This window comes from Salmo salar, chromosome ssa01 (genome assembly GCF_905237065.1).
Source record: "Salmo salar chromosome ssa01, Ssal_v3.1, whole genome shotgun sequence".
Classification (NCBI taxonomy): Eukaryota; Metazoa; Chordata; class Actinopteri; order Salmoniformes; family Salmonidae; genus Salmo; species Salmo salar.
In genome coordinates, this window is record NC_059442.1 from 96,154,880 (window position 1) to 96,181,736 (window position 26,857).

General features: G+C 41.9%; 2 protein-coding genes across 4 annotated transcripts in view; one reads left to right on the forward strand and one right to left on the reverse strand.

The window, feature by feature from the left end:
• pgbd5 (piggyBac transposable element derived 5) overlaps nucleotides 1-4,289 on the reverse strand; it is a 29,569-nt gene extending 25,280 nt beyond the window's left edge. The window contains exon 1 of the mRNA XM_014210272.2: nucleotides 3,611-4,289. Coding sequence (XP_014065747.2) covers nucleotides 3,611-3,923 — 313 coding nt within the window. The 5' untranslated portion in view covers nucleotides 3,924-4,289. The remainder of the gene's footprint in view (nucleotides 1-3,610) is intronic.
• Nucleotides 4,290-4,692: 403 nt separating this feature from the next.
• cog2 (component of oligomeric golgi complex 2) lies at nucleotides 4,693-17,871 on the forward strand. Of its 3 annotated transcripts, none has more exons than XM_014210285.2 (18): nucleotides 4,693-4,918; nucleotides 5,183-5,344; nucleotides 5,672-5,737; nucleotides 6,628-6,708; nucleotides 6,891-6,994; nucleotides 10,968-11,076; nucleotides 11,423-11,602; nucleotides 11,906-12,030; nucleotides 13,152-13,278; nucleotides 13,392-13,531; nucleotides 14,354-14,415; nucleotides 14,871-15,022; nucleotides 15,232-15,417; nucleotides 15,649-15,721; nucleotides 15,886-16,028; nucleotides 16,210-16,349; nucleotides 16,892-17,072; nucleotides 17,261-17,871. In XM_014210285.2, exons 1-18 carry the CDS (start codon nucleotides 4,862-4,864, stop codon nucleotides 17,366-17,368), a joined length of 2,196 nt encoding a protein of 731 aa, XP_014065760.1. In that variant the 5' UTR covers nucleotides 4,693-4,861; the 3' UTR covers nucleotides 17,369-17,871. The 3 variants fall into 3 exon arrangements, with proteins under 3 accessions (XP_014065760.1, XP_014065769.1, XP_014065773.2); XM_014210294.2 differs by having other exon boundaries at nucleotides 11,453-11,602; XM_014210298.2 differs by lacking the exons at nucleotides 4,693-4,918; nucleotides 5,672-5,737; nucleotides 6,628-6,708; nucleotides 6,891-6,994.
• Nucleotides 17,872-26,857: the final 8,986 nt, after the last annotated feature.

The following is a 26,857-nucleotide window of genomic DNA, read 5'->3' on the forward strand; positions in this document are numbered from 1 at the left end:
AGGCTGTGGGTGTGAAGTATCTCTGGACTTACGCAGGCCCTGGGTTAGAGGAGGGTTTGGCTGGGGTAGGCCGTCACTGTAAACAACAACTTGTTCCTAACTGACTTGCCTAGTTAAATAAGGTTCATTAATGACACATCACAAAACCAGTGAAGAAACTCATTGAACTGTCGCTCTCTAATCTTGTAAAGTCAGTAAGGGAGTAGAGGAGCACCTCAACCAAGGTGCAGCCAAAAATCACAAGAGAGCTCATCTAAGAGCTCTCAATTAAAAGCTGATGAACCAAAATATGTAAGAAAATGATCCGCTTTTAATTGTGAGAGAGAGTCACACCTATTTTTCTTGGCACACTTGTAAAGTATGCACATTCACTGGAGTGAGAAACCGTCTCTAAACAGAAGTACAAGTTCAGGCCCAGTAAACCAGTATTTTTCTCATTCTCTGGAACAAATTGATATATCTGAAACAAACTCTATATCTGGAAGTTTGGATTGGCCAACTGCTAAAAGCCATTTGGCTAAAATGAAGAATCTCATGTCCTCTCTACGTCCAGCCTAGAGATAAGGAAAATGTTGGGTCTCAAAAGGACAAAAATCATCTAGTTTGGTATTTTACTACTCTTGCACTGAGTGTACATGTCAGGTTGACAGAGCTAAACGTTGTTACTTTTGGACCCTTAGTTCCTCAAACCCAGACTGTGAGAGAGTTACATCTAATTAGGCAACAGGCCAAAGGGTGGGGTCACACTACAGACCTAGACACGGTTTCAAAAACCACTTCTTTAATCCAGTAGACTTTCAAATCTGGCAGCAAAGTGCAAAATACAGGATGACTGCCTTAGAGGCAGGGATTTCCAAAGACAGATGCCATAAAATCAATACAGTAAACAGAAGTCTGGCCAAAAATGAATTTATGGAATAGAATTGTTTTATTCCCTTGATTAAGAATTCCACTGTGGGAAATTCCTGACAACACCGCAGAAGAATGTCTAAGACGAACATACTGTAGATAATGTATGTGCCATTCAATAAAGTGAAATGGAGCTTGATTGATTCTAAAGCCTTTTCTAATCATAATTATGTTACATAATACATTATACGGTAATAGATTATACAGTATTATATTGTAATCCGGCGGGGTTGTCCTAACGTGCCTATACACACTGCAGAGATTTTACTCGGATAATGAAATGAGTGGAATGACATTTCAGACCCATAGACATGCTTACTAAGTGCTGCCTATCCCTGCTATAACTGTGGGATTTTCATATCAGACTAAATATCAATCATACAGACTCCATCGCTCATTTTCCCAATGAAAAATGTATGTTGTGGTTTATTTATGTATGATAGCTAGTGTCCCATAGAATTGACGTTATAACTCCAGTTTCTCCTTGAGACATGTGGACCTTGCACTGGACAGTCTTCTCCTCAGTGAACACCAGCTTGTTGCATGGAAACCTTCCGTTGACCTAACCTTAATGACAAAACCACCTCATGTTCATCTTTCCTGGCCACACCAGCCCTGTGTCTTGCCTATTTGCTCATATACTAATGGGTTGGATATTGTCATGCTTTTACTGCATTTTGGCTGGGGAATTTGTTTGAAATACGCCTGCCAACACTATTGTTTGTGTCAACAGTCTCAAATAACTTAGTGGTGAGTGTGAGGAAGCAAACCATGCTCTAGTGGAGACAGAGACCGCCACACATACTGTAGTGTAGACTATAAAGTACAAAGACTTCTGTACGCTGAAGTGATTCCCAAGGCAATGTCTTGGCTAACGCCACCACCTGTCATTGCCTGTGATGAAGCCCATACCAAAGCCTACAGGCAGATGGCATGATTTTCTCTCACGTCGTGACAGTGGCACAAGGCACCACCCACACCACCGTGGGGAGAGAAGGAGGCATTTATTTGCAAGTCAGTGAGAGTGTTCAGACAGAGTAATGATGAAGGGAGGAACCTCAATCTACACATACTTATTTAGTTACATTTGACATACAGTATCTATGCAATAACACCTATTATACGACTGACCAGAACTGTAATACATTGATCATTTTACAGGATATTTGTAAGGATAACAATATTACATTTGGTTAGGTTGTTGGTACTAGAATGGGTTTAACTCCTGAAGTACGACTTGTAACTACTAGGTATTACTTTACAGTGGCAGCACTGGGAAACCAATTTTTTAAAATTCTCTTTAAAGGCCCAGTGCAGCCAAAAACATGATTACCGGTGTTTTATATATATTTTCACACTATGAGGTTGGATTAATACTTTGAAATTGTGAAAAGGATGCTAATGCCCTTTTAGTTAAGAGCTGTTGGAAAAGACCGCCTGAAATATCAGCCTGTATTGGTGAGATGGAGTTTTGGCCTGCTTGGTGACATCACCAGGCGTTAAATTACTTAATAGACCAATAAGAATGAGAGTTCCAAACCTCTCTGCCAATAACAGCAAGTTTTCAGTTTTCCCCTCCCCACACAGACCACTACCAGACAGTCCTAGCAAAATTCTTGCTTAACAAATTGCTCTTTGCTAAGAAGCAATTTTTGACCAATTTAATCTTAAACAATCACAGTAAGGTTCTTAATTGTTACACAGAAATGATTTGATATTGAGATCAAATAAAGGCTACATTGGACCTTTAAAAACTCTGCCCTGGGCATGCAATAGGAGACTGAGATAATGGAATAAACATTACCATTACTTTACAGGCCCTCCGTCATTGATCGTAGCAGCTGAACCTTCCATGAAGATGTAAGAGGGGAGATGGTCATTCATCTCCACTTAGAGTTAATTTGTCATGGCTGCCAGTGCCTCGCCTCTCTCTCTCTCTCTCTCTCTCTCAGCCTATGATGTTGGAAGAAACAGTGCTCCCTGGTCCATACCCAGCAGCCACACACAGATAGGCCTACAATCTGCACTATAAACAGTAATCTAGGGGTGCTTTCAAGACATGCACCACTAACATGTTCTACACAGCAGCTCTTACTATATTGCCATGACTACCTAGGTCACCTTTTACTGCCAATGTAAAAAATACAAAATATTCCTGCCAATGAACATCCTCTATCGTATTTTTGTCTTTCTTGGAGGTCCAAAATTCACGTTGGCATACTTCAATGCCTCAGTTGGCAAATACATGTGGCTGAACAGGCAAAGATGTTGCACAACGTTATTAGTCTCTGGAGATGCAGTGAGAGGAACAGAGAAGCAGAGCGCGTTCTTCTTAGGCTCCTCTGCAACTTGTTCCCTATGTCCATTTACTCTTTGGTCCCCAGTGCAGTGTTACAGTGTGGGCTATTTCATTTGGATAATTAAATAGCCAAATTCATATAAGCCACAATTCTCCAAGAAATGAATCCATATTGTGACATGATCCTTTATTAAAGGACACTTGGGCTTTCTTTCTCTCTCTCGCTCTTTCTCTTGACCTGCTGTTCAATCAGGAGTCAGGACCTACAATCATAGGCTACTTACTAGACACACACACACACACACACACACACACACACACACACACCTTAGATGATGGAGAAAATCAGATCATGATCCTATTCATTATGTCAAGCGAGGCTTTATTCTTAAAATGAAATACCATATGTCTCGTTGTATGGGGCCACCGTGATATCTTGCAGGGTGTCGCTCCATCCATCCTCTTCTGCTTGAGTTATTGAGACGGAGCCGGGTGGACCTCCGCTTTGACAATTCATAGTCTCACCTGACCTTTGATCGTCGCCGGCCTCCATGCAGCAGTTATCCGAATTCGAGTCACCCGAAGTGCTGTAAAAGGGATTGTCGCTGCTGTCATCTCCCGATTCCCCAAAAACATCATCTGAGATCTGCAAGCTCTCGTAGCGTGAGCGAGCCGCCTCCAAGACAGACAGCGCCTTCCTCCCACATTCCGCCATCTCTCGTCGATGCTTTTTGTAGCTTACAACACGGCACAATATTCGGCATGTAACTATCCACGACTGGGGAAAAACTCGTAACACACACACCTACCTACGTCCACTCCCACTGTACGTTTTTAGAATTATGCTAGGCCTACTGCAGACTTGTGATGTGATAACTTCTACTCTCCCCTTTCTTCAAAGCATGTGCCGGAGAGGAGCTGTCCTCATCAAGGGTACTTATTAAATACCCCTAAGCGCTATGCACAGAGACCGAAATGATCAATATTGATCACACCTCTGCGCATCCGTGTGGGCCAGCTATTTCGTTGGTGGCTCGTAAAATGGGCTCGTACTGTGTAGAGATTTCAATGAATACGCGGCATCATGATCAGCTGACCTGGGTGGCTCTCATGTGCTGGCCAATAGCGTTGATAATAGCGTTGTATATCTCACTGTTATGTCAAATCTTATGATATTAAAGCAGAATTGTCTTCTGATGCGGTTAGAAAATGCATATACCCCATCAATTGCCTATTGCTTATGATACGAATATAAAACACATGTATGACTAACGCGTTCGTTTATTCATGTTTTATTAATGCATTCGTTTATTCAGACAATGTCATTACAGGAACTCTTTCAAATCAGTTTTGAAAACGTTTAATGAATTTATGTGGAAAGGAAAGCAACAGCAGGACAGGATTTTTATTTTTAAGACCACCATATTTTGGGGAAAAACCAAGCAGCGCTCCCCTTGGTGCCCTGTGGGGGTGCAGTAGACTGGTTCGCGGAAGTCATCTGGCTTTTTGGTGTGGTACCCTGTCATGTTTGCGGAAGTATCATTTGTCTTCTCCCCTCTGTCATTCTTCAGAAAGTATTTAGCAACATTCGATACTTTATATTATAACTACATGTCCAGCCTTTTCTGATTTCAAGGGTAGTACAAAAGAAAGATGAATCTGCCAAAGGGGCCGGATTCTCTGTGTTTCGACAAGGACGTGTTTATGAAGGTAAGAATTTGACTTTTGAAACTAGACAGCTGGCTAGCAATGCCATAGGTTAGCTAGCAGTGATCAGCCAAACTGGCTTCATCACTTGTTATGAAACGACTTAAATAAGTTTGTCTCGTAGTATTTATCTACCTAAACCCGATTAGAAATGGCAAGTTAGTATCTGCTGTACATTATTTGCATAATCTTAGCTAGCTAGCTAGCTAACTAACTAACTAACTACATGATCACTCATGACATGTTTTGATCATCTGTTGCATTCAGGATGACTTCGACGTGGATCAGTTTGTTGCAGATTGCAGAAAGCATGTCCAACTGGAGGAGATGCGCGAGGACCTTGAGATGTATTTCAAACAGCTCAAAACAGCCATGGTGGAGCTCATCAATAAAGATTATGCTGACTTTGTCAACCTCTCCACCAATCTGGTGAGTTTCTATGGCTGACACGTTCAAGATGCTGCAGTGTCCCCCACCCAAGCTGCATTAAGGTTTACAACCATACATTTTCAGCCAAATAACAAGATAGCAATCACATTTTACGATGATGTCACTCAAAATAAACTAGGAGCAACTGAGAGCAACAGCAGGAATCTGCTCAATATAGATGTAGCAATCTAAATAGATGTGATGTGGGATAATGATGATGTCAGTTTGTTCTTCCTAACAGTTGTTCCACCTAGGATCAGGACTTTTACATGTCAAATAGGCCTAATAGCTACAGTAGGTAGATAATAATGGATATCATCTATTTAGGTTGGAATGGACAAAGCCCTGAACCAGCTATCAGTACCACTGGGTCAGTTGCGTGAAGAGGTGCTGGTATGTGCTCTGTTTCACTCAATTTTTTCATATTATGATCAATTGGATTTATCTTCATTTCTGTTGACTTGGCCACACACGTTGTCTTATTTCTGTTGACTTGGCCACACATGTTGTCCTATTTCTGTTGACTTGGCCACACACGCTGTCTTATTTCTGTTGACTTGGCCACACATGTTGTCCTATTTCTGTTGACTTGGTCACACACGCTGTCCTATTTCTGTTGACTTGGCCACACATGTTGTCCTATTTCTGTTGACTTGGTCACACACGCTGTCCTATTTCTGTTGACTTGGTCACACACGCTGTCCTATTTCTGTTGACTTGGTCACACACGCTGTCCTATTTCTGTTGACTTGGCCACACATGTTGTCCTATTTCTGTTGACTTGGCCACACACGTTGTCCTATTTCTGTTGACTTGGTCACACACGCTGTCCTATTTCTGTTGACTTGGTCACACACGTTGTCCTATTTCTGTTGACTTGGCCACACACGCTGTCCTATTTCTGTTGACTTGGCCACACACGCTGTCCTATTTCTGTTGACTTGGCCACACACGCTGTCCTATTTCTGTTGACTTGGCCACACATGCTGTCCTATTTCTGTTGACTTGGCCACACACGTTGTCCTATTTCTGTTGACTTGGCCACACACGTTGTCCTATTTCTGTTGACTTGGCCACACACGTTGTCCTATTTCTGTTGACTTGGCCACACACGTTGTCTTATTTCTGTTGACTTGGCCACACACGCTGTCTTATTTCTGTTGACTTGGCCACACACGCTGTCTTATTTCTGTTGACTTGGCCACACACGCTGTCTTATTTCTGTTGACTTGGCCACACACGTTGTCCTATTTTTGTGTGTTGGTCTCCTTTTTACTTCTCAGAACTTGAGAACATCTGTAAGTGAGGTGGTCCAAGCCGTTGACAACCAGCTATCCAAGCAAGATGACTTGCAAAACAAAAAGGTTTGTTAACCTTATGTCTACCATTTCAAACAATAGTTTTTCTATAACATACAGTACATTTGTATGTGTGTAGCTGGATGCTTACACTTTTGCAATTCATTTAGACAAAACATTATGATTCAAAGAGAAGTTAGACGAGTTTCTTTAAACTGTCATGTTTCTCTTTTCTTCGTTTAAACCAGATCAATGTCATGAAACTCATACAAGTTGTTCGATCACTAGAGAAGATTGAAAAAATCCTACATTCTCAGAACTCAAATGACTGGACATCTCTTGAGATGAGCAGGTCTGTTTAAAAAGAGATTGCATCAGCTTTTTGCTGATTTGACGTAGGCTATTTACCATACAGATGTATCTGTTAATGATGAATACAGGCTATTTACCATACAGATGTATCTGTTAATGATGAATACAGGCTATTTACCATACGGATGTATCTGTTAATGATGAACACAGTCTATTTACCATACGGATGTATCTGTTAATGATGAACACAGGCTATTTACCATACGGATGTATCTGTTAATGATGAATACAGGCTATTTACCATACGGATGTATCTGTTAATGATGAATACAGGCTATTTACCATACGGGTGTATCTGTTAATGATGAACACAGTCTATTTACCATACAGATGTATCTGTTAATGATGAATACAGGCTATTTACCATACGGATGTATCTGTTAATGATGAACACAGTCTATTTACCATACGGATGTATCTGTTAATGATGAACACAGTCTATTTACCATACGGATGTATCTGTTAATGATGAACACAGTCTATTTACCATACAGATGTATCTGTTAATGATGAACACAGTCTATTTACCATACAGATGTATCTGTTAATGATGAATACAGTCTATTTACCATACGGATGTATCTGTTAATGATGAACACAGTCTATTTACCATACGGATGTATCTGTTAATGATGAATACAGGCTATTTACCATACGGATGTATCTGTTAATGATGAACACAGTCGATTTACCATACAGATGTATCTGTTAATGATGAACACAGTCTATTTACCATACGGATGTACAGTTGGAGTCGGAAGTTTACATACAACCAATACAGCAACCATAAGTGTATTATTATTATTGTTTGTAATATTGTTATATTGGTTGTTATATTGGTTGTTACAGTTGAAGTCGTACATTTACATACTCTTAGGTTGGAGTCATTAAAACTCGTTTGTCAACCACTCCACAAATTTCTTGTTAACCAACTATAGTTTTGGCAAGTCGGTTAGGACATCTACTTTGTGCATGACACAAGTCATTTTTCCAACAATTGTTTACAGACGGATTATTTCACTTATAATTCACTGTATCACAATTCCAGTGGGTCAGACGTTTACATACACTAAGTTGACTGTGCCTTTAAACAGCTTGGAAAATTCCAGAAAATTATGTCATGGCTTTAGAAGCTTCTGGTAGGCTAATTGACATAATTTGAGTCAATTGAAGGTGTACCTGTGGATGTATTTCAAGGCCTACCTTCAACTCAGTGCCTCTTTGCTTGACATCATGGGAAAAGCAAAAGAAATCAGCCAAGACCTCAGAAAATTTTTTTGTAGACCTCCACAAGTCTGGTTCATCCTTGGGAGCAATTTCCAAATGCCTGAAGGTACCACGTTCATCTATACAAACAATAGTACGCAAGTATAAACACCATGGGACCACACAGCCGTCATACCTCTCAGGAAGGAGACGTGTTCTGTCTCCTAGAGAAGAACGTGCTTTGGTGCGAAAAGTGCAAATCAATCCCAGAACAACAGCAAAGGACCTTGTGAAGATGCTGGAGGAAACGGGTACAAAAGTATTGTCATGACGTTGCCCTCTTTGGACACTGCGAGCACCATCCCCCGACCTCAATACTTCTGACACCAGGCTCTGTAAGAGCGGTCGTAAATTCCTACGAGGAGACCCTCTCCTCATGGCCACAGTAGAGAGAGAACAAAGGAGTTCTTCCACCTCACAGAACTGGAGAACCGAATGACATTTATGTTCTGGAGAAGGTATAAAAGATCGGTGAAGAATCCAGCTATGAACTGGTCTGTTTGGTACAATTTTGTGAAACTCATGAGAGACAAAACCGCCACATTACCATAATCATGTTTATACAATAGCCTCAGCTATGAGACTTACATCTAAATGGTTGTATAAAATGAATGAATAAGGATGGAACTGTTTGTGAAATTGTGTAATGTGATTTTGGACTGTTTAATGAAGGAAACTCCAGTTCCCTTTCGAGTCTTAACTAAATCAGAGGACCGCCCATGAGCACAGTTATGGTCTGGCGTCATGGGACAGGCCCTTTTCTGCTCTTCCGAATAAAACCCCCACCGAGGTTTTCTATCACCAGACCGAGCTTACCTCAATTACGAGATGGCTAAAGGTTGGAGACCATGCATTTCTCTTGATTAACTTTTAACCATACCACGTGGTTAAACTCTTAGACTATCGATACCGACAGAATAAGAACAAGTCTTTGATATTAATTACTAGTCTGCAGCTAGGAATTCGGTATCATTGAACTTGAAGACCGACAACCGCCGAAAACATCTGATCTATAACGACATGAATGAATGTTACTCTGAACTGTCCATTCTAACCACGACAGAGAGAGAGGGCGGACAGACTCTCCAACAGAAACAAACTTTTCAACAGAGATCCCGACAACACACTGAGCGTAAATATATATATTGATCGCAATTGCTCCCGAATGAGTGAGCGTTCATGTGCAAAGGGTTAGCATTTCAATTGTAATACTTATCTACTGTGTAGTGCCTTCTCAGTTGACCCCCCACTCCCCTTTTGTCTAACAAGCCGCCATGCCGGTTTAGCCCACTAGGGGCCAATCCTCTATCATTTCTTTTTAACGATATCGACTGTTTGTTCTGCATTTCTGTGAATTACTTAGTTAGTAAATAAATTATTTTAAGACAATTGATGTATGGATGATTCATAGTGAAGATTGGGTTCGTGCAGATAACGTTTGGAATGAGACTGACGAGGTAAAGAATACGTCATTAATCAGAAGACTAAGTGATCAGATATTAAAATATCTGAAAGTTATATTAGGAAAATTATAACTTTGTAATCTGAATATTTTCCTTGGTGCCCCGACTTCCTAGTTAATTACAGTTACACGATTAATCAGTTTAATTGTGTAATAATAATTAGAGAGTTATTTGATAAATATGTCTTCAGTTTTAATGATGCCAAAGACACGACAGTATCTCTATCCACAGTAAAACGAGTCCTATATTGACATACCCTGAAAGGCCGCTCAGCAAGAAGCCACTGCTCAAAAAACGCCATAAAAAAGCAGTGAGGACAAAGATTGTACTTTTTGGAGAAATGTCCTCTGGTCTGATGAAACAAAAATAGAACTGTTTGGCCATAATGACCATTGTTATGTTTGGAGGAAAAAGGGGGAAGCTTGCAAGCCGAAGAACACTATCCCAACCGTCAAGCACGGGGGTGACAGCATCATGTTGTGGGGGTGCTTTGCAGCAGGAGCGACTGGTGTACTTCACAAAATAGATGGCATCATGAGGCAGGAACAAATATGTGGGTATATTGAAGCAACATCTCAAGACATCAGTCAGGAAGTTAAAGCTTGGTCGCAAATGGGTCTTCCAAATGGACAATGACCCCAAGCATACTTCCAAAGTTGTGGCAAAATGGCTTAAGGACAACAAAGTCAAGGCATTGGAGTGGCCATTACAAAGCCCTGACCTCAATCCTATAGAAAATGTGTGGGCAGAACTGAAAAAGCGTGTGCGAGCACGGAGGCCTACAAACCTGACTCAGTTACACCAGCTCTGTCAGGAGGAATGGGACAAAATGCACCCAACTTATTGTGGGAAGCTTGTGGAAGGCTACCTGAAACGTTTGACCCAAGTTAAACAATTTTAAAGGCAATGCTACCAAATACTAATTGAGTTTATGTAAACTTCTGACCCACTGGGAATGTGATGAAAGAAATAAAAGCTGAAACAAATCATTCTCTCTACTATTATTCTGACATTTCACATTCTTAAAATAAAGTGGTGATCCAGGAAATTTTTACTAGGATTAAATGTCAGGAATTGTGAAAAACGGAGTTTTAAATGTATTTGGTAGAGGTGTATGTAAACTTCCGACTTCAACTATATCTCTGTTAATGATGAATACAGTCTATTTACCATACGGATGTATCTCAATTAATGATGAAGTTTGCCGTTTCTTTTGCTTTGTAGTCCTCTTTTAGCTGGCCAGATTCTGGAGCGGATTGCCACAGAGTTCAACCAGCTGCAGTTCCATGCTGTCCAAAGCAAGGGCATGCCCCTGCTGGACAAAGTCAGGCCTGTATGTCCCGTCACATCATTCAATATTTACGGCCCCATTGGATTTGTGGAGTTGATTTTGAGTACACAAACTAGACTAAGATTAATGGTTGAAAATGGCCATGCCTGTCCATTATAAAAATCCCTTTACTGACACTGTGTCTGTCCATGCCTGTCCATTGTAAACATCCCTTTACTGACATTGTGTCTGTCCATGCCTGTCCATTGTAAACATCCCTTTACTAACATTGTGTCTGTCCATGCCTGTCCATTGTAAACATCCTTTTACTGACATTGTGTCTGTCCATGCCTGTCCATTGTAAACATCCCTTTACTGATACTGTGTCTGTGTACGACTTGTGTTGTAGCGTATTTCTGGCATCACGTCCATGTTACAGCAGTCTTTAGAGGGGCTCCTCATACAGGGCCTCCAGACCTCCAATGTGGACATTGTGCGTCACTGCCTACGCACCTACGCCACCATCGACAAGACCAGGGACGCAGAGGCACTGGTGGGACAAGTCCTGGTCAAGCCCTACATGGACATGGTGAGGTTGTGTTTCATCGGAACCAGCAAGATCAGAAGAGCATTTAGTGCTGGTGTCCCGTTCCCAGATTGAACCTACTCCTGGACTTAAAAACTTAATTTTATTTGCTTTTAAATCCAGAAATAGGCTTTTATCTTGTTTCTGATAATCCGGCTCTTAGTGCCCAGCTCACCAATATCTTTGTGAAACGATGCAGAAATTGACAGTTCAAGAACTTTATGTACTGTGTTCTGCTTCAGAGATGAAGTCCATGTTTCCATCTCTATAGAAACAGTACTTCAGTTACTATTTTGTTATCAACAGGTCATTGTTGAACAGTTTGTCAAGTCCACCCCCAATGGCCTTCAAATAATGTACACCAAGCTCCTACAGTTTGTGCCACATCACTGTAGACTGCTGCGCGAGGTGACTGGAATGGTCATTTCAAGGTAAGCCCCATTGCTGTCCACAAAGTCAAAGTTCTAAAGGCTTCTCTCCCTTCAGATATAAGAAAGTACATGGTAGAATGGTAGTTACACATTGAAAACCCAGAAAGTACATGGTAGTATGGTAGTTACACATTGAAAACCCAGATAGTAACTGGTAGAATGGTAGTTACACGTTGAAAACCCAGAAAGTACATGGTAGAATGGTAGTACCACGTTCAAAACCCAGAAAGTACATGGTAGAATGGTAGTACCACGTTGAAAACCCAGAAAGTACATGGTAGAATGGTAGTAACATGTTGAAAACCCAGAAAGTACATGGGAGAATGGTAGTTACACGTTGAAAACCCAGAAAGTACACGGTAGAATGGTTGTTACACGTTCAAACCTAGAAAGTACACAGTAGAATGGTAGTTACACTTACAAAACCTAGAAAGTACATGGGAGAATGGTAGTTATGAGTTCCTAACCTAGAAAGTACACGGTAGAATGGTTGTCACGAGTTCATAACCTAGAAAGTACACGGTAGAATGGTTGTTACGTGTTCATAACCTAGAAAGTTCACGGTGAATGGTAGTTATGCATTCATAACCTAGAAAGTACGTGGTAAAATGGTAGTTACACGTTGAAAACCCAGAAAGTACATGGTAACATGGTATTTACACATTCATAACCCAGAAAGTATGTGGTAAAATGGTAGTTACAAATTCAAAACCTAGAATGGTAGTTACGCATTCATAATCTAGAAAGTTCACAGTAGAATGGTAGTTACGTGTTCATTACCTAGTAAGTTCACGTTAGAATGGTAGTTACACGTTCATAACCCAGAAAGTACATGGTAGAATGGTAGTTATGCGTTCATAACCTTGAAGTGTGTGGTAAAATGGTAGTTACGCATTCATAACCCAGAAAGTATGTGGTAAAATGGTAGTTACGCGTTCATAACCCAGAAAGTATATGGTAAAATAGTAGTTATGCGTTCATAACCCAGAAAGTATTTGGTAAAATGGTAGTTACGCGTTCATAACCCAGAAAGTATATGGTAGAATGGTGGTTAACCATTCATTATCTATGAATTTCTTGTTTGTTCTTTCTCATGTCTTTGCTTTCGGCTGTCTGTCCAGTGAGAAGGCAGACATAGTCCCGGGATACGACTTCTTGGTGAACTCAGTGTGGCCGGAAATCATCAAAGGTATCGAGGAGAGAATCGCATCTCTCTTCAACGCGGGCAACCCTGACACCTTTTATGATGTACGTACTCTGACTACCCAATCATGTTCCTCTGGCATCAAAACTGTCAAATCAACAACAACAAAAATCCAACAGAGCTTGGTTAATGGTTCATGTTTGTATCTATTTTGCAGAGGTACACTATCAGCATTGACTTTGTCAGAAAGTTTGAGAGACAGTGTGGCTCCCAAGCTAGTGTGAGGAGACTGAGAGCTCACGCCTCCTATCAGAGCTTCCACAACAAGTGGAACCTGCCTGTCTACTTCCAGCTCAGGTGAATAGCTGTGTGCTCCTGCATTGCTTGCTGTTTGAGGTTTTAGGCTGGAGTTCTGTACAGAACCCTGTGACATCAGCTGATGTAAGAAGGGCTTTATAAATACATTTGATTGATTGATTGCTCCATGAACTTTGACCTCTGTGCTTCCTGTACTGACCCAGTTATGTGCATGTATTACAGTAGTGTCCACACAACAACTCAATCTGTGCCACAGTGCTGTCAGAACTGATATGCTCTGGTAACCTCCCTGGCAGGGGGTGTTTCCCTTTTATTTCATTCATTTCATCTTATTTTTAAAACTTGCATGAATTTGATGTATTCTGAAATCTATTAACAAGAATATCTACAACAAAAAAGCTTTGGATTTTGCTCCCTTTATAATAGTTACCTACCGTACTGATGTCCAGTCATCCATTTTACTTCCTGGATATTGTGCTGTCCACATTATATCTTGTTACAGATAAGAAGATATTTACGGGGTATGCGTCATAATATGTTGTCAGATTTGAGAGGTACTTTAGCATTGTGTCCAACACAAGTCTGGCTTTTTGCGTAAGGCCTGATGAATACTCCCTCAAAGGGAATATTGATTTTTTTTCTGGAGTCAACGTGAAGGTTGTTGGACACTTTGCCTTGCACTGTTTGTCAGCCCCGGCACATTTTACAATGGAATGTACATCATGCTGCACATACTCAACACTGTGTAAAAAAACAACATGTTTTTGATCAATTCCAACTGTTTTGCTCATAGAACAGCATGCAAGCTTATATGTGTTCAACAGCCAGGCATTGACCTATTGTTCCCCATCTCTGTCACAGGTACAAGGAAATTGCTGCATGTTTAGAGAATGCTATTGCTGATGGGTTAGAGGCAGCACCAGGTTAGTAGCTATATCCAACTGTAATAACACGACAGACCCTGGTTCGATTCCAGGCTGTATCACAACTGGCCATGATTGGGAGTCCCATAGGGCGGTGCACAATTGGCCCAGCGTCGTCCAGGTTAGGGTTTGGCCGGGGTAGGCCATCATTGTAAATAAGAATTTGCTCTTAACTGACTTGCCTAGTTAAATAAAAGTAAAAAACATTTTTTTAAAGTATACAAATGGATAAGTTATTTTATTAGTCATTACCATAATATACAATATTACCTGATGGCTTCAATTATTACCCCCCCCCCATACACACTTTCTCTTCCTCCCTACACACTCTCTCTTCCACCCAACACACACACACATTCTCTTTTACTCCCTGCATACTCTCTCTACCTCCCTGCATACTCTCTCTTCCTCCCTACACACACTCTCTTCCTCCCTACACGCTCTCTCTTCCTCAGCGGGCAGCTCCTATCACCTGCTGGTGTCCCAAGTGCTGTGGAACAGCTTGGTCAGGTGCTGGGCGGATAAGGTCTACCTGCCCCCGCTGTCTCACCGCTTCTGGAAGCTCACCCTGCAGCTGATCTCACGCTACTCCAAGTTCCTCACTGAGGTACAGCCTCCAACATGGCAATCCAACCTTTCCACTATAATATTAATGCTAGTGTGCATAGTGTCTATAGATTCAGTGATACCTCTATTAATCTAGTGTTCAACGTAGCCTGCAGTGTCAGTATTCCAGTATTTTAAATGAGTCCTATAAAAGGAAATGCTGGTCACATTAAGTTGTCATGATTGGTGTTTCTGGACCCTGTCTCCTAGATGCTGACTAAATCTCCCTCCACGGAGGTCAGTAAAGACCCCGTGAGGCTCCTCCCCAGCTCCGCCTCCTCCACGTCCAGTCGCACCTCTCAGGATGATGGGGGCAGCGAGAGCGGCAGCCCAGCAACCCTCTCCACCAAACAGCTGGTCTTTATAGCCTCTGATGTGAACCAACTACAAGACCAGGTAGTGATATGGACCAATCACAAGACCAGTTAGGGATATGGGCCAATCACAACAAGCCAATGCAGTTTTGTATTGTATTTACCTTCCAAGAAGCCAAACGGAATTGACAAAAATCTTAATAATGTTGTTTTTAATAATTGCTTTTAGGGTTAGGCAACATTAGACATGCTATTGCATGAACCTTATTTGTTCATATTTTTCTCGACAATTAAGAGTTTGCCTTCCTCACAGATTACGGAACTTTCTGAGATGATTAAGCAGAGACTGGAGATCATTGGGTACAACAACTTTGTAATTGTTGCAGGTATGTCATCGTCATGCTTGAAAAGCACACATTGATACATTGTTCCAGACAAGTGTTTAATCATGGTACTTATTCCATCAGCTCTTACTGCATGTTAGTTGATATATTGCCTTTTGATTGCCTTTTTGACAAGTGTCCCTCCCTGCCTTGTGTTCTCTCTCCAGAGGCCCTAGAAGACTCCAAAGCCTCCCTCTCTGGCTGCATTCCCACCTTGAACCGCAAGATGACTCAGCATTTAACCGAGAGGTGCTTCCGCTTCCTGAAGAGTGCCTCTGAAGTCCCCCGACTGTACCGCAGGACCAACAAGGTGAGACGGCCCGCCCCTCAGGCCCCATCCTCTCAGAACAATGGAACAGTGCTCCCATTAGGCTTTAATGTTGCTGAGATGATTAGAGAACATCTGCTGTACAGTACCAAAATACTGAAGAGTGTACCACACTACACACTCACAAGCTTGAAAACATGCCTGTTCTTCATTCCTTGTATAGGAAGTTCCCTCCAGAGCCTCTGCCTACATGGACAACGCCCTGCGGCCGCTGCACCAGCTCCTGAGCGACTCCAAAGACACGGTGAAGCCCTCCATCGCCCAGGACTGGCTACGGATCACACTCAATGACTGCACTCACAGGTAGGGGGACTCTGCTGTCTGTTAGACTTCCTGTGTAGGCAACTACAGCAGTGTTACTCATCTCCAATCCTCCAGTATCCCCAACAGCACCCGCTTTTGTTTTTAACCCCAGACTAAAACACCTGATTCAACTTGTTGACAAGTACAATCAGGTATGCTTGTACTGTTGGGGATACTGGAGGACCGGAGTTGGGAAACACATAACTACAGTATACTGGTGACTGCTGAATGGGAAAAGGAGATCTTGTAAGGCGAATTCTAGTCCACATATAAAGATTCTACATTGAATGCATGCCTTCGTTTTTAGTCCATGTATTGTGTTAAAATAATATTTAATAAAATCTTAGGTGTACTCTTCTGCTTGCTCCCTGTAGGGTCAATGCAGTGAGTCACAATGTGTTGTCCTAAGAATGGCACCACACAAGGCCACCAACTAACATTGAATTGAATTCCATGGCAGTCAACCGCACTAACTTAAGTAGCTTTTTGTTCTGCTCCACCAAGCACAGAAGTCTGTCATTTTCCATTTTCACTTTGGGCAGATATTTTGAAACCATATCAGATGTTTTGAGTTCTGTGAAAAAAATGGAGGAGAGTTTAAAGAGACTGAAGCAAGCGAGGAAAACAGTGACCACCAACACGACAGGAACCACCGGAGGCCCCACAGACGACAGCAAGATCCGCCTGCAGCTGGCCTTGGATGTGGAGTACCTGGGAGAACAGGTAGGGTTCACCCTGTTAGAGAACACCAACCGTATCTTGTAATTGTCCTTTGACTATGTTTTAGAAAGACCGTCTGTTTAACTCAAGCAGTGGGAAGGAAGGAAGGAAGGCATGTCAGGAAAATCCCCAGAATGATTGTTGTGATGGTAAGCTTCTAATACCATATTGATGTTTGTTTCCCATGATAGATTCAGAAGATGGGTCTGCAGCCTGCCGACATCACCATGTTCTCAACACTAAATGACTTGGTCCAAGGAGCACAGGACGGGACTCCATCAGAGCAGGCTGGACCGTAATCCTGCACCAATGTACCTGTGTGCTTGTAGTTAGGAGGAAGAAAGCCCAGTGAAGGACTGGGTCATATTTATGTTGAACACTGATCATATGGGACATGGCATTGAAAATCAGGAGAATTTCTAAATGTCATTGTACAATAGCAATGAAATATTTCCTACTGGCTCCCTGGCTGTTCATAGCAGCAAATGTCTCATTTAATGGGGCCTAAAGGGGTTAACCCTAACCCCTTTAAATATATTGTATGTGGTGAACAGAGTTGGTGAAGGATGAGAGATACTGTGAACAGAGTTGGTGAAGGATGAGATAGATATTGTACATTTTAAATAAAATGAATCAAAGTTGTATTAACAGCTTTGGATTCTTGTATGTTGTGTAAATGTGATTCAAGTGACCTAATAAGACATCTCTCTAAGTTCAGCTGTTATGAGGGTAACCTAATAAAGTATCTCTCTACGTTCAGCTGTTATGAGGGGTAACCTAATAAAGTATCTCTCTAAGTTCAGTGACACTCAGTTCATTTGCTAGACAGGGATCAACCATAATTATTTTCGGTCTGGTTTTGGAAAGAGGTTGTTCATTATTATGTTATCAAATACCTCAGGAGAAATATAGTCACTAGCTATTCATTTTTTTTCTAGAGGATTTGTCCCCCAAAAAAGAGCTCCACAATATTCATAAACTCAGGCCTTTCAATAATCATTTGTCTATCTTTATCATAGCGTACAGTACATTGCTGTAACCTACAATGTACACTACCGTTCAAAAGTTTGGGGTCACTTAGAAATTTGTTTTTGAAAGAAAAGCACTTTTTTTTTGTCAATTAAAATTACATCAAATTGATCAGAAATACAGTGTAGACATGTTGTAAATGACTATTGTAGCTGGAAACGGCAGATTTATTTATGGATTATCTACATTGACGTACAGAGGCCCATTATCAGCAACCATCACTCCTGTGTTCCAATGGCACGTTGTGTTAGCTAATCCAAGTTTATCATTTTAAAAGGTTAATTGATCATTAGAAAACCCTTTTGCAATTATGTTAGAACAGCTGAAAAATGTTGTGCTGATTTAAAGAAGCAATAAAACTGGGCTTCTTTAGACTAGTTGAGTATCTGGAGCATCAGCATTGGTTGATTACAGGCTCAAAATGGCTAGAAACAAAGCACTTTCTTCTGAAACTTGTCAGTCTATTCTTGTTCTCAGAAATGGAGGCTGTTCCATGCAAGAAATTGTCAAGAAACTGAAGATCTGGTACAATGCTATGTACTACTCCCTTCACAGAACAGCGCAAACTGGCTGTAACCAGAATAGAAAGAGGAGTGGGAGGTCCCGGTGCACAACTGAGCAAGAGGACAAGTACATTAGAGTGTCTAGTTTGAGAAACAGACGCCTCACAAGTCCTCAACTGGCAGCTTCATTAAATAGTACACCTTAATTTAAAACACCAGTCTCAACGTCAACAATGAAGAGGCGACTCCGGGATGCTGGCCTTCTAGGCAGAATTGCAAAGAAAAGCCATATCTCAGAATGGCCAATAAAAAGAAAAGATTAAGATGGGCAAAAGAACACAGACACTGGACAGAGGAAGTCTGCCTAGAAGGCCAACATCCCGGAGTCTCCTCTTCACTGTTGAAGTTGAGATTGGTGTTTTTATGCGGGTACTATTTAATGAAGCTATAAAAAAAAACATTAAAACATTCCCCACACCATTGCACCACCTCCACCAGCCTTACCTTTGACACCATGCAGGATGGGGCCATGGACTCATTTGCTTACACCAAATCCTGACTCTGCCATCAGCATGACGCAACAGGAACCAGGATTCGTCAGACCAGGTGTCGGACCAAATGTTTTTGACTCCTCAACTGTCCAGTGTTGGTGATCATATGCTCACTGGAGCTGCTGATAGGAGTGAAACCCGGTGTGGTCGTCTGCTGCAATAGACCATCCGTGACAAGGATCGACGAGTTGTGCTTTCCGAGATGCTGTTCTGAACACTTGTACTCCGCTGTGATTTGCCTGTTTGTGGCATGCCTGTTAGCTTGCACAATTCTTGCCATTCTCCTTCGACCTCTCATCGACGAGCTGTTTTCGCCCACAAGACTGCCACTGACTTGATGTTTTTTGTTTGTTGAACCCTTCTCAGTAAACCCTAGACTATGTCATGGCCAGACGTTTCTGAGATACTGGGACCGGCGTGCCTGGAAACTTGTTTTGCCATTTCTAACGTTCAATCAAACAGTAACTGATTCCCTCGATACCTGTCTGCGTGCTTTATATAGCAAGCCACGGCCACCTGACTCATTGTCTGTCGGAGCTAACCATTTTCGTGAACAGGGTGGTATACCTAATAAACTGGCCACTGAGTGTAAATTCTAACTCCAGGAATTAATTATCATACCAGTAAGGGAACATGAAATACTGCATTGATCTTGGAATTTTTGGGGGGTATTTGGTATTTTGTTAGGATCCCCATTAGCTGTTGCAAAAGCAGCAGCTACTCTTCCTGGGGTCCACATAAAACATGACATAATAGAGAATGACAAAATACAGAACATCAATAGACAAGAACAGCTTAAGGACAGAACTACTGTTAGTACAAACCAGCATGTCTGCTGATCCAGGATGTTTTGTATTTTTCTGCAGTTGGTCACAGATTTGGCAGTCTCTATGGGGGTGCTACAGGGTTCAATTCTCGGGCCGACTCTTTTCTCTGCATATATCAATGATGTCGCTCTTGCTGCTGGTGATTCTCTGATCCACCTCTACGCAGACGACACCATTCTGTATACATCTGGCCCTTCTTTGGACACTGTGCTAACAAACCTCCAAACGAGCTTCAACGCCATACAACACTCCTTCCGTGGCCTCCAACTGCTTTTAAATACTAGTAAAACTAAGTGCATGCTCTTCAACCGATTGCTGCCCGCACCCTCCCGCCCGACTAGCATCACTACTCTGGATGGTTCTGACCTAGAATATGTGGACGACTACAAATACCTAGGTGTCTGGTTAGACTGTAAACTCTCCTTCCAGACTCACATTAAGCATCTTCAATCCAAAATTAAATCTAGAATCGGCTTCCTATTTCGCAACAAAGCCTCCTTCACTCATGTCGCTAAACATACCCTCGTAAAACTGACTATCCTACCGATCCTTAACTTGGGGCGATGTCATTTACAAAATAGCCCCCAACACTCTACTCAGCAAACTGGATGTAGTCTATCACAGTGCCATGCGTTTTATAACCAAAGCCCCATACACTACCCACCACTGCGACCTGTATGCTCTCGTTGGCTGGCCCTCACTACATATCCGTCGCCAAACCCACTGGCTCCAGGTCATCTATAAGTCTTTGCTAGGTAAAGCCCCACCTCAGCTCACTGGTCACCATAGCAACACCCACCCATAGCACGTGCTCCAGCAGGTATATTGCACTGGTCATCCCCAAAGCCAACACTTCCTTTAGTCGCCTTTCCTTCCAGTTCTCTGCTGCCAATGACTGGAACGAATTGCAAAAATCTCTGAAGCTGGAGTCATATCTCCCTCTCTAATTTTAAGCATTAGCTGCCAGAGCAGCTTACCTGTACCTGTACACAGCCAATCTGTAAATAGCACACCCGACCTCATCCCCATATTATCACTTACCCTCTTGCTCTTTTGCACCCCAGTATCTCTACTTGCATATCATCATCTGCACATCTGTCACTCCAGTATAAATGCTAAATTGTCATTATTTTCGCCTCTAGGGCCTATTTATTGCCTACCTCGTTAATCTTCTACATTTGCACACACTGTACATAGAATTTTTTATTTTTATTTTGTATTATTGACTGTATGTTTGTTTATGTGTAACTCTGTGTTGTTGTTTTTGTTGCACTACTTTGCTTTATCTTGGCCAGGTCGCAGTTGTAAATGAGAACTTGTTCTCAACTGGCCTACCTGGTCAAATAAAGGTGAAATCTTTTTTTTTTTTTAATTGTCGTGTTGATGTAGATAGCCCTAGAGTTGGGTTTATTATTTTCCCCAACAAGAGAATGGCATTGGAGTTTCCCTCTACTATAGTGAAGAAGGGCCTGTGGACAGTGAGTTTGAGGGGAACCCCTCCATATTGGGTCTTGTCTTGAGTTTCAGCACCACCTTCAGCCATCTCAAACATGACTTTGTTGACCACCTGCAAGATAAACTACTCTAAGCTCAAAGTCACCATTAGATTCAAACAAATTGTTGCAAAAGTCTAAGAGTACCAATAGGTTTTTTCCATTCTATCTTTTCTGTCTATTTGCATTCATCACACATACAGTGAGGGAAAATAGTATTTGATCCCCTGCTGATTTTGTACGTTTGCCCACTGACAAAGAAATGATCAGTCTATAATTTTAATGGTAGGTTTATTTGAACAGTAAAAGACAGAATAACAACAAAAAAATCCAGAAAAACACATGTCAAAAATGTTATAAATTGATTTGCATTTTAATGAGGGAAATAAGTATTTGACCCCCTCTCAATCAGAAAGATTTCTGGCTCTCAGGTGTCTTTTATTCAGGTAACGACCTTAGATTAGGAGCACACTCTTAAAGGGAGTGCTCCTAATCTCAGTTTGTTACCTGTATAAAAGACACCTGTCCACAGAAGCAATCAATCAATCAGATTCCAAACTCTCCACCATGGCCAAGACCAAAGAGCTCTCCAAGGATGCCAGGGACAAGATTGTAGACCTACACAAGGCTGGAATGGGCTACAAGACCATTGCCAAGCAGCTTGGTGAGAAGGTGACAACAGTTGGTGCAATTATTCGCAAATGGAAGAAACACAAAAGAGCTGTCAATCTTCCTCGGCCTGGGGCTCCATGCAAGATCTCACCTCGTGGAGTTGCAATGATCATGAGAACGGTGAGGAATCAGCCCAGAACTACATGGGAGGATCTTGTCAATGATCTCAAGGCAGCTGGGACCGTAGTCACCAAGAAAACAATTGGTAACACACTACGCCGTGAAGGACTGAAATCCTGCAGCGCCCGCAAGGTCCCGCTGCTCAAGAAAGCACATATACATGCCTGTCTGAAGTTTGCCAATGAACATCTGAATGATTCAGAGGACAACTGGGTGAAAGTGTTGTGGTCAGATGAGACCAAAATGGAGCTCTTTGGCATCAACTCAACTCACCGTGTTTGGAGGAGGAGGAATGCTGCCTATGACCCCATGAATACCATCCCTACCGTCAAACATGGAGGTGGAAACATTATGCTTTGGGGCTGTTATTCTGCTAAGGGGACAGGACAACTTCCCCGCATCAAAGGGACGATGAATGGGGCCATGTACCGTCAAATCTTGGGTGAGAACCTCCTTCCCTCAGCCAGGGCATTGAAAATGGGTCGTGGATGGGTATTCCAGCATGACAATGACCCAAAACACACGGCCAAGGCAACAAAGGAGTGGCTCAACAAGAAGCACCTTAAAGGTCCTGGAGTGGCCTAGCCAGTCTCCAGACCTTAATCCCATAGAAAATATGTGGAGGGAGCTGAAGGTTCGAGTTGCCAAACATCAGCCTCGAAACCTTAATGACTTGGAGAAGATCTGCAAAGAGGAGTGGGACAAAATCCCTCCTGAGATGTGTGCAAACCTGGTGGCCAACTACAAGAAACGTCTGACCTCTGTGATTGCCAACAAGGGTTTTGCCACCAAGTACTAAGTTATGTTTTGCAGAGGGGTCAAATACTTATTTCCCTCATTAAAATGAAAATCAATTTATAACATTTCTGACATGCGTTTTTCTGGATTTTTTTGTTGTTATTCTGTCTCTCACTGTTCAAATAAACCTACCATTAAAATTATAGACTGATCATTTCTTTGTCAGTGGGCAAATGTACAAAATCAGCAGGGGATCAAATACTTTTTTCCCTCACTGTAGTAAACTACAGTTTGTAAAGGTACTGTTTAGTTTAGTATCTATCTGCTCTATATCACAGGTTTTTGTAAACATATTTCGCTCATTATGTTAACAGATTATTTGTTCCTATGACACTAAGAGGAACTCTAGATCTTACCTTATCAACACTGAACAGCTTGTTACTGCCGAGTCTTTCAAACTCAGTATCTGAACCCAGCAAACATTTATCAATCTTAGCTGCCATGGCCGAGAGCAACGACCTTAGGTCAGTCGGGGCTGTCATGGAGAACTTGGGCAGAGACAGGTCCAGGAACCTACAAGGAAAACAACAGACCAGTTTGCACAGTGCTTATTTCAGTCCATATCCCCTGATAGCTGCTCAAACCCTAACTGCAACCCTTATATTATCTTGCTGCAATAGTTGTTTAATCAGTGTTTAATGCTGTACACAATACAGCACTTGTTGGTGTTATATAATATAGGTGACACACAGTGCATTCGGAAAGACCCCTTGACTTTTTCCACATTTTGTTACGTTACAGCCTTATTCTAAAATTGATTAAAAAATAAATAAATCCTCATCAATCTACACACAATACCCCATAATGACAAAGTGAAAACAGGTTTTTAGAATGTTTGCAAATATATAAAAAATTAAAAACATACATTATTTACATAAGAATTCAGACTCTTTGCTATGAGACCCGGCATTGAGCTCAGGTGCATCCTGTTTCCATTGATCATCCTTGAGATGTTTCTACAACTTGATTGGAGTCCACCTGCGGTGAATTCAATTGATTGGACATGATTTGGAAAGGCACACACCTGTCTATATAAGGTCCCACAGTTGACAGTGCATGTCAGAGCAAAACCCAAGCCATGAGGTCGAAGGAATTGTCCGTGGAGCTCAGAGACAGGATTGTGTCGAGGCTCAGATCTAGGGAAGGGTACCAAAACATTTATGCAGCATTGAAGGTCCCCAAGAACATAGTGGCCTCAATCATTCTTAAATGGAATAAGTTCGGTCCCACCAAGACTCTTCCTAGAGCTGGCCACCCAGCCAAACTGAGAAATCGGGGGAGAAGGACCTTGGTCAGGGAGATTACCAAGAATCCGATGGTCACTCTGACAGAGCTCCAGAGTTCCTCTGTGGAGATGGGAGAACCTTCCAGAAGGACAACCATCTCTGCAGCACTCCACCAATCAGGCCTTTATGGTAGAGTGGCCAGATGGAAGCCACTCCTCAATAAAAGGCACATGACAGCCCGCTTGGAGTCTTCGAAAAGCACTTAAAGGACTCTCAGACCATGAGAAACAAGATTATCTGGCCTGATGAAACCAAGATTGAACTCTTTGGCCTGAATGCCAAGCATTTTGTCTGGAGGAAACCTGGCACCATCCCTACGGTGAAGCACGGTGGTGGTGGCATCATGCTGTGGGGATGTTTTTCAGCGGCAGAGACTGGGAGACTAGTCAGGATCAAGGCAAGGAGGAACGGAGCAAAGTACAGCGAGATCCTTGATGAAAACCTGCTCCAGAGTGCTCAGGACCTCAGACTGGGGCGAAGGTTCATCTTCCAACAGGACAACGACCCTAAGCACACAGCCAAGACAACACAGGAGTGGCTTCGAGACAAGTTTCAATGTCCTTGAGTGGCCCAGCCAGACAGAGCTTGAGAGGATCTGCAGAGAAGAATGGGAGACACTCCCCAAATACAGGTGTGCCAAGCTTGTAGCGTCATACCCAAGAAGACTCAAGGCTGTATTCGCTGCCAAAGATGCTTCAACAAAGTACTGAGTAAAGTGGCAAGAAAAAGTATGCAAAACCTTTGGAAATACCTGGATTTCTGCATGAATTGGTCATAAAATTTGATCTGATCTTCATCTAGGTCACAACAACATACAAACACAGTCTGCTTAAACAAAATCACAAACAATTATACGTTTTCATATCTTTATTGAACACGCAGCGTAAACATTCACAGTGCAGGGTGGAAAAAGTGTGTGAACCCTTGGATTTAATAACTGGTTAGGGCTAACTCTAACCTCATTTGTCAGCAATAACCTCAACCAAACATTTTCAGTAGTTGCGGATCAGACCTGCACAACTGTCAGAAGGAATTTTGGATCATTCCTCTTTACAAAACTGTTTCAGTTCAGCAATATTCTTGGGATGTCTGGTGTGAACTGCTCTCTTGAGGTCATGCCACAGCATCTCAATCGGGTTGAGGTCAGGATTCTGACTGGGCCACTCCAGAAGGCTTATTTTCTTCTGTTGATGCCATTCTGTTGTTGATTTACTTCTGTTTTGTGTCGTTGTCCTGTTCCATCACCCAAATTCTGTTGAGCTTCAATTGGCGGACAGATAAGTAAAATGTTAGGCTGTCTACTTTTTAATTAACACTTAAAGCATTGTTGGTTAAGGGCTTGTAAGTAAGCATTTTACTGTAATGTCTACACCTGTTGTATTTGGCGCATGTGACAAATAACATTTGATTTGATTTGACATTCTCCTGCAAAATGTCTTGATAAACTTGGGAATTCATTTTTCCGTGTCATTGCAAGCTGTCCAGGCCCTGAGGAGCAAAGCAGCCCCAAATCATGATGCTCCCTCCAGCATATTTTCTAGTTGGGCTTAGGTTTTGATGTTGGTGTGCTGTGCCTTTTTTTCTCTACACATAGAGTTGTGTGGTCCTTCCAAACAACTGAACTGTAGTTTAATCTGTCCACAGAATATTTTGCCAGTAGCGCTGTGGAACATCCAGGTGCACTTTTGCAAACTTCAGATGTGCAGCAATGGTTTTTTTGGACTGCAGTGGCTTCTTCCGTGGTGTCCTCTCATGAACACCATTCTTGTTTAGTGTTTTACGTATCGTAGACTAGTCAACAGCGATGTTAGCATGTTCCAGAGATTTCTGTAAGTCTTTAGCTGACTCTAGGATTCTTCTTAACCTCACTGAGCATTCTGCGCTGTGCTCTTGCAGTCATCTTTGCAGGACGGCCACTCCTAGGGAGAGTTGCAACTCCATTTATAGACAATTTGTCTTACTGTGGACTGATGAACATCAAGGCTTTTAGAGATACTTTTGTAACCCTTTCCAGCTTTATACAAGTCAACAATTCTTAATCTTAGGTCTTCTGAGATCTCTTTTGTTCGAGGCAAGGTTCACATCAGGCAATGCTTCTTGTGAATAGCAAACTCACATTTTGTGAGTTTTTTATAGGGCAAGGCAGCTCTAACCAACATCTCCAATCTCGTCTCATTGATTGGACTCCGGGTTAGCTGACTCATGACTTCAATTAGCTTTTGGACAAGTCATTAGCCTAGGGGTTCACATAGACAAGAAAAATACAATAATTGGTGTGTTATTAGTTTAAGCACACTATGCTTGTCTATTGTTGTGACTTAGATGAAGATCAGATCAAATTTGATGACCAATTTATGGAGAAATCCAGGTAATTCCAAAGGGTTCACATACTTTTTCTTGCCACTGTATGTAAATGTGATATTTCAGGAAGGTTTTATTCATACATTTGCAAAATTCATAAGGCACTCGCACATCTGAGCTATCTTATCTTAAAACCTGAATATGAATA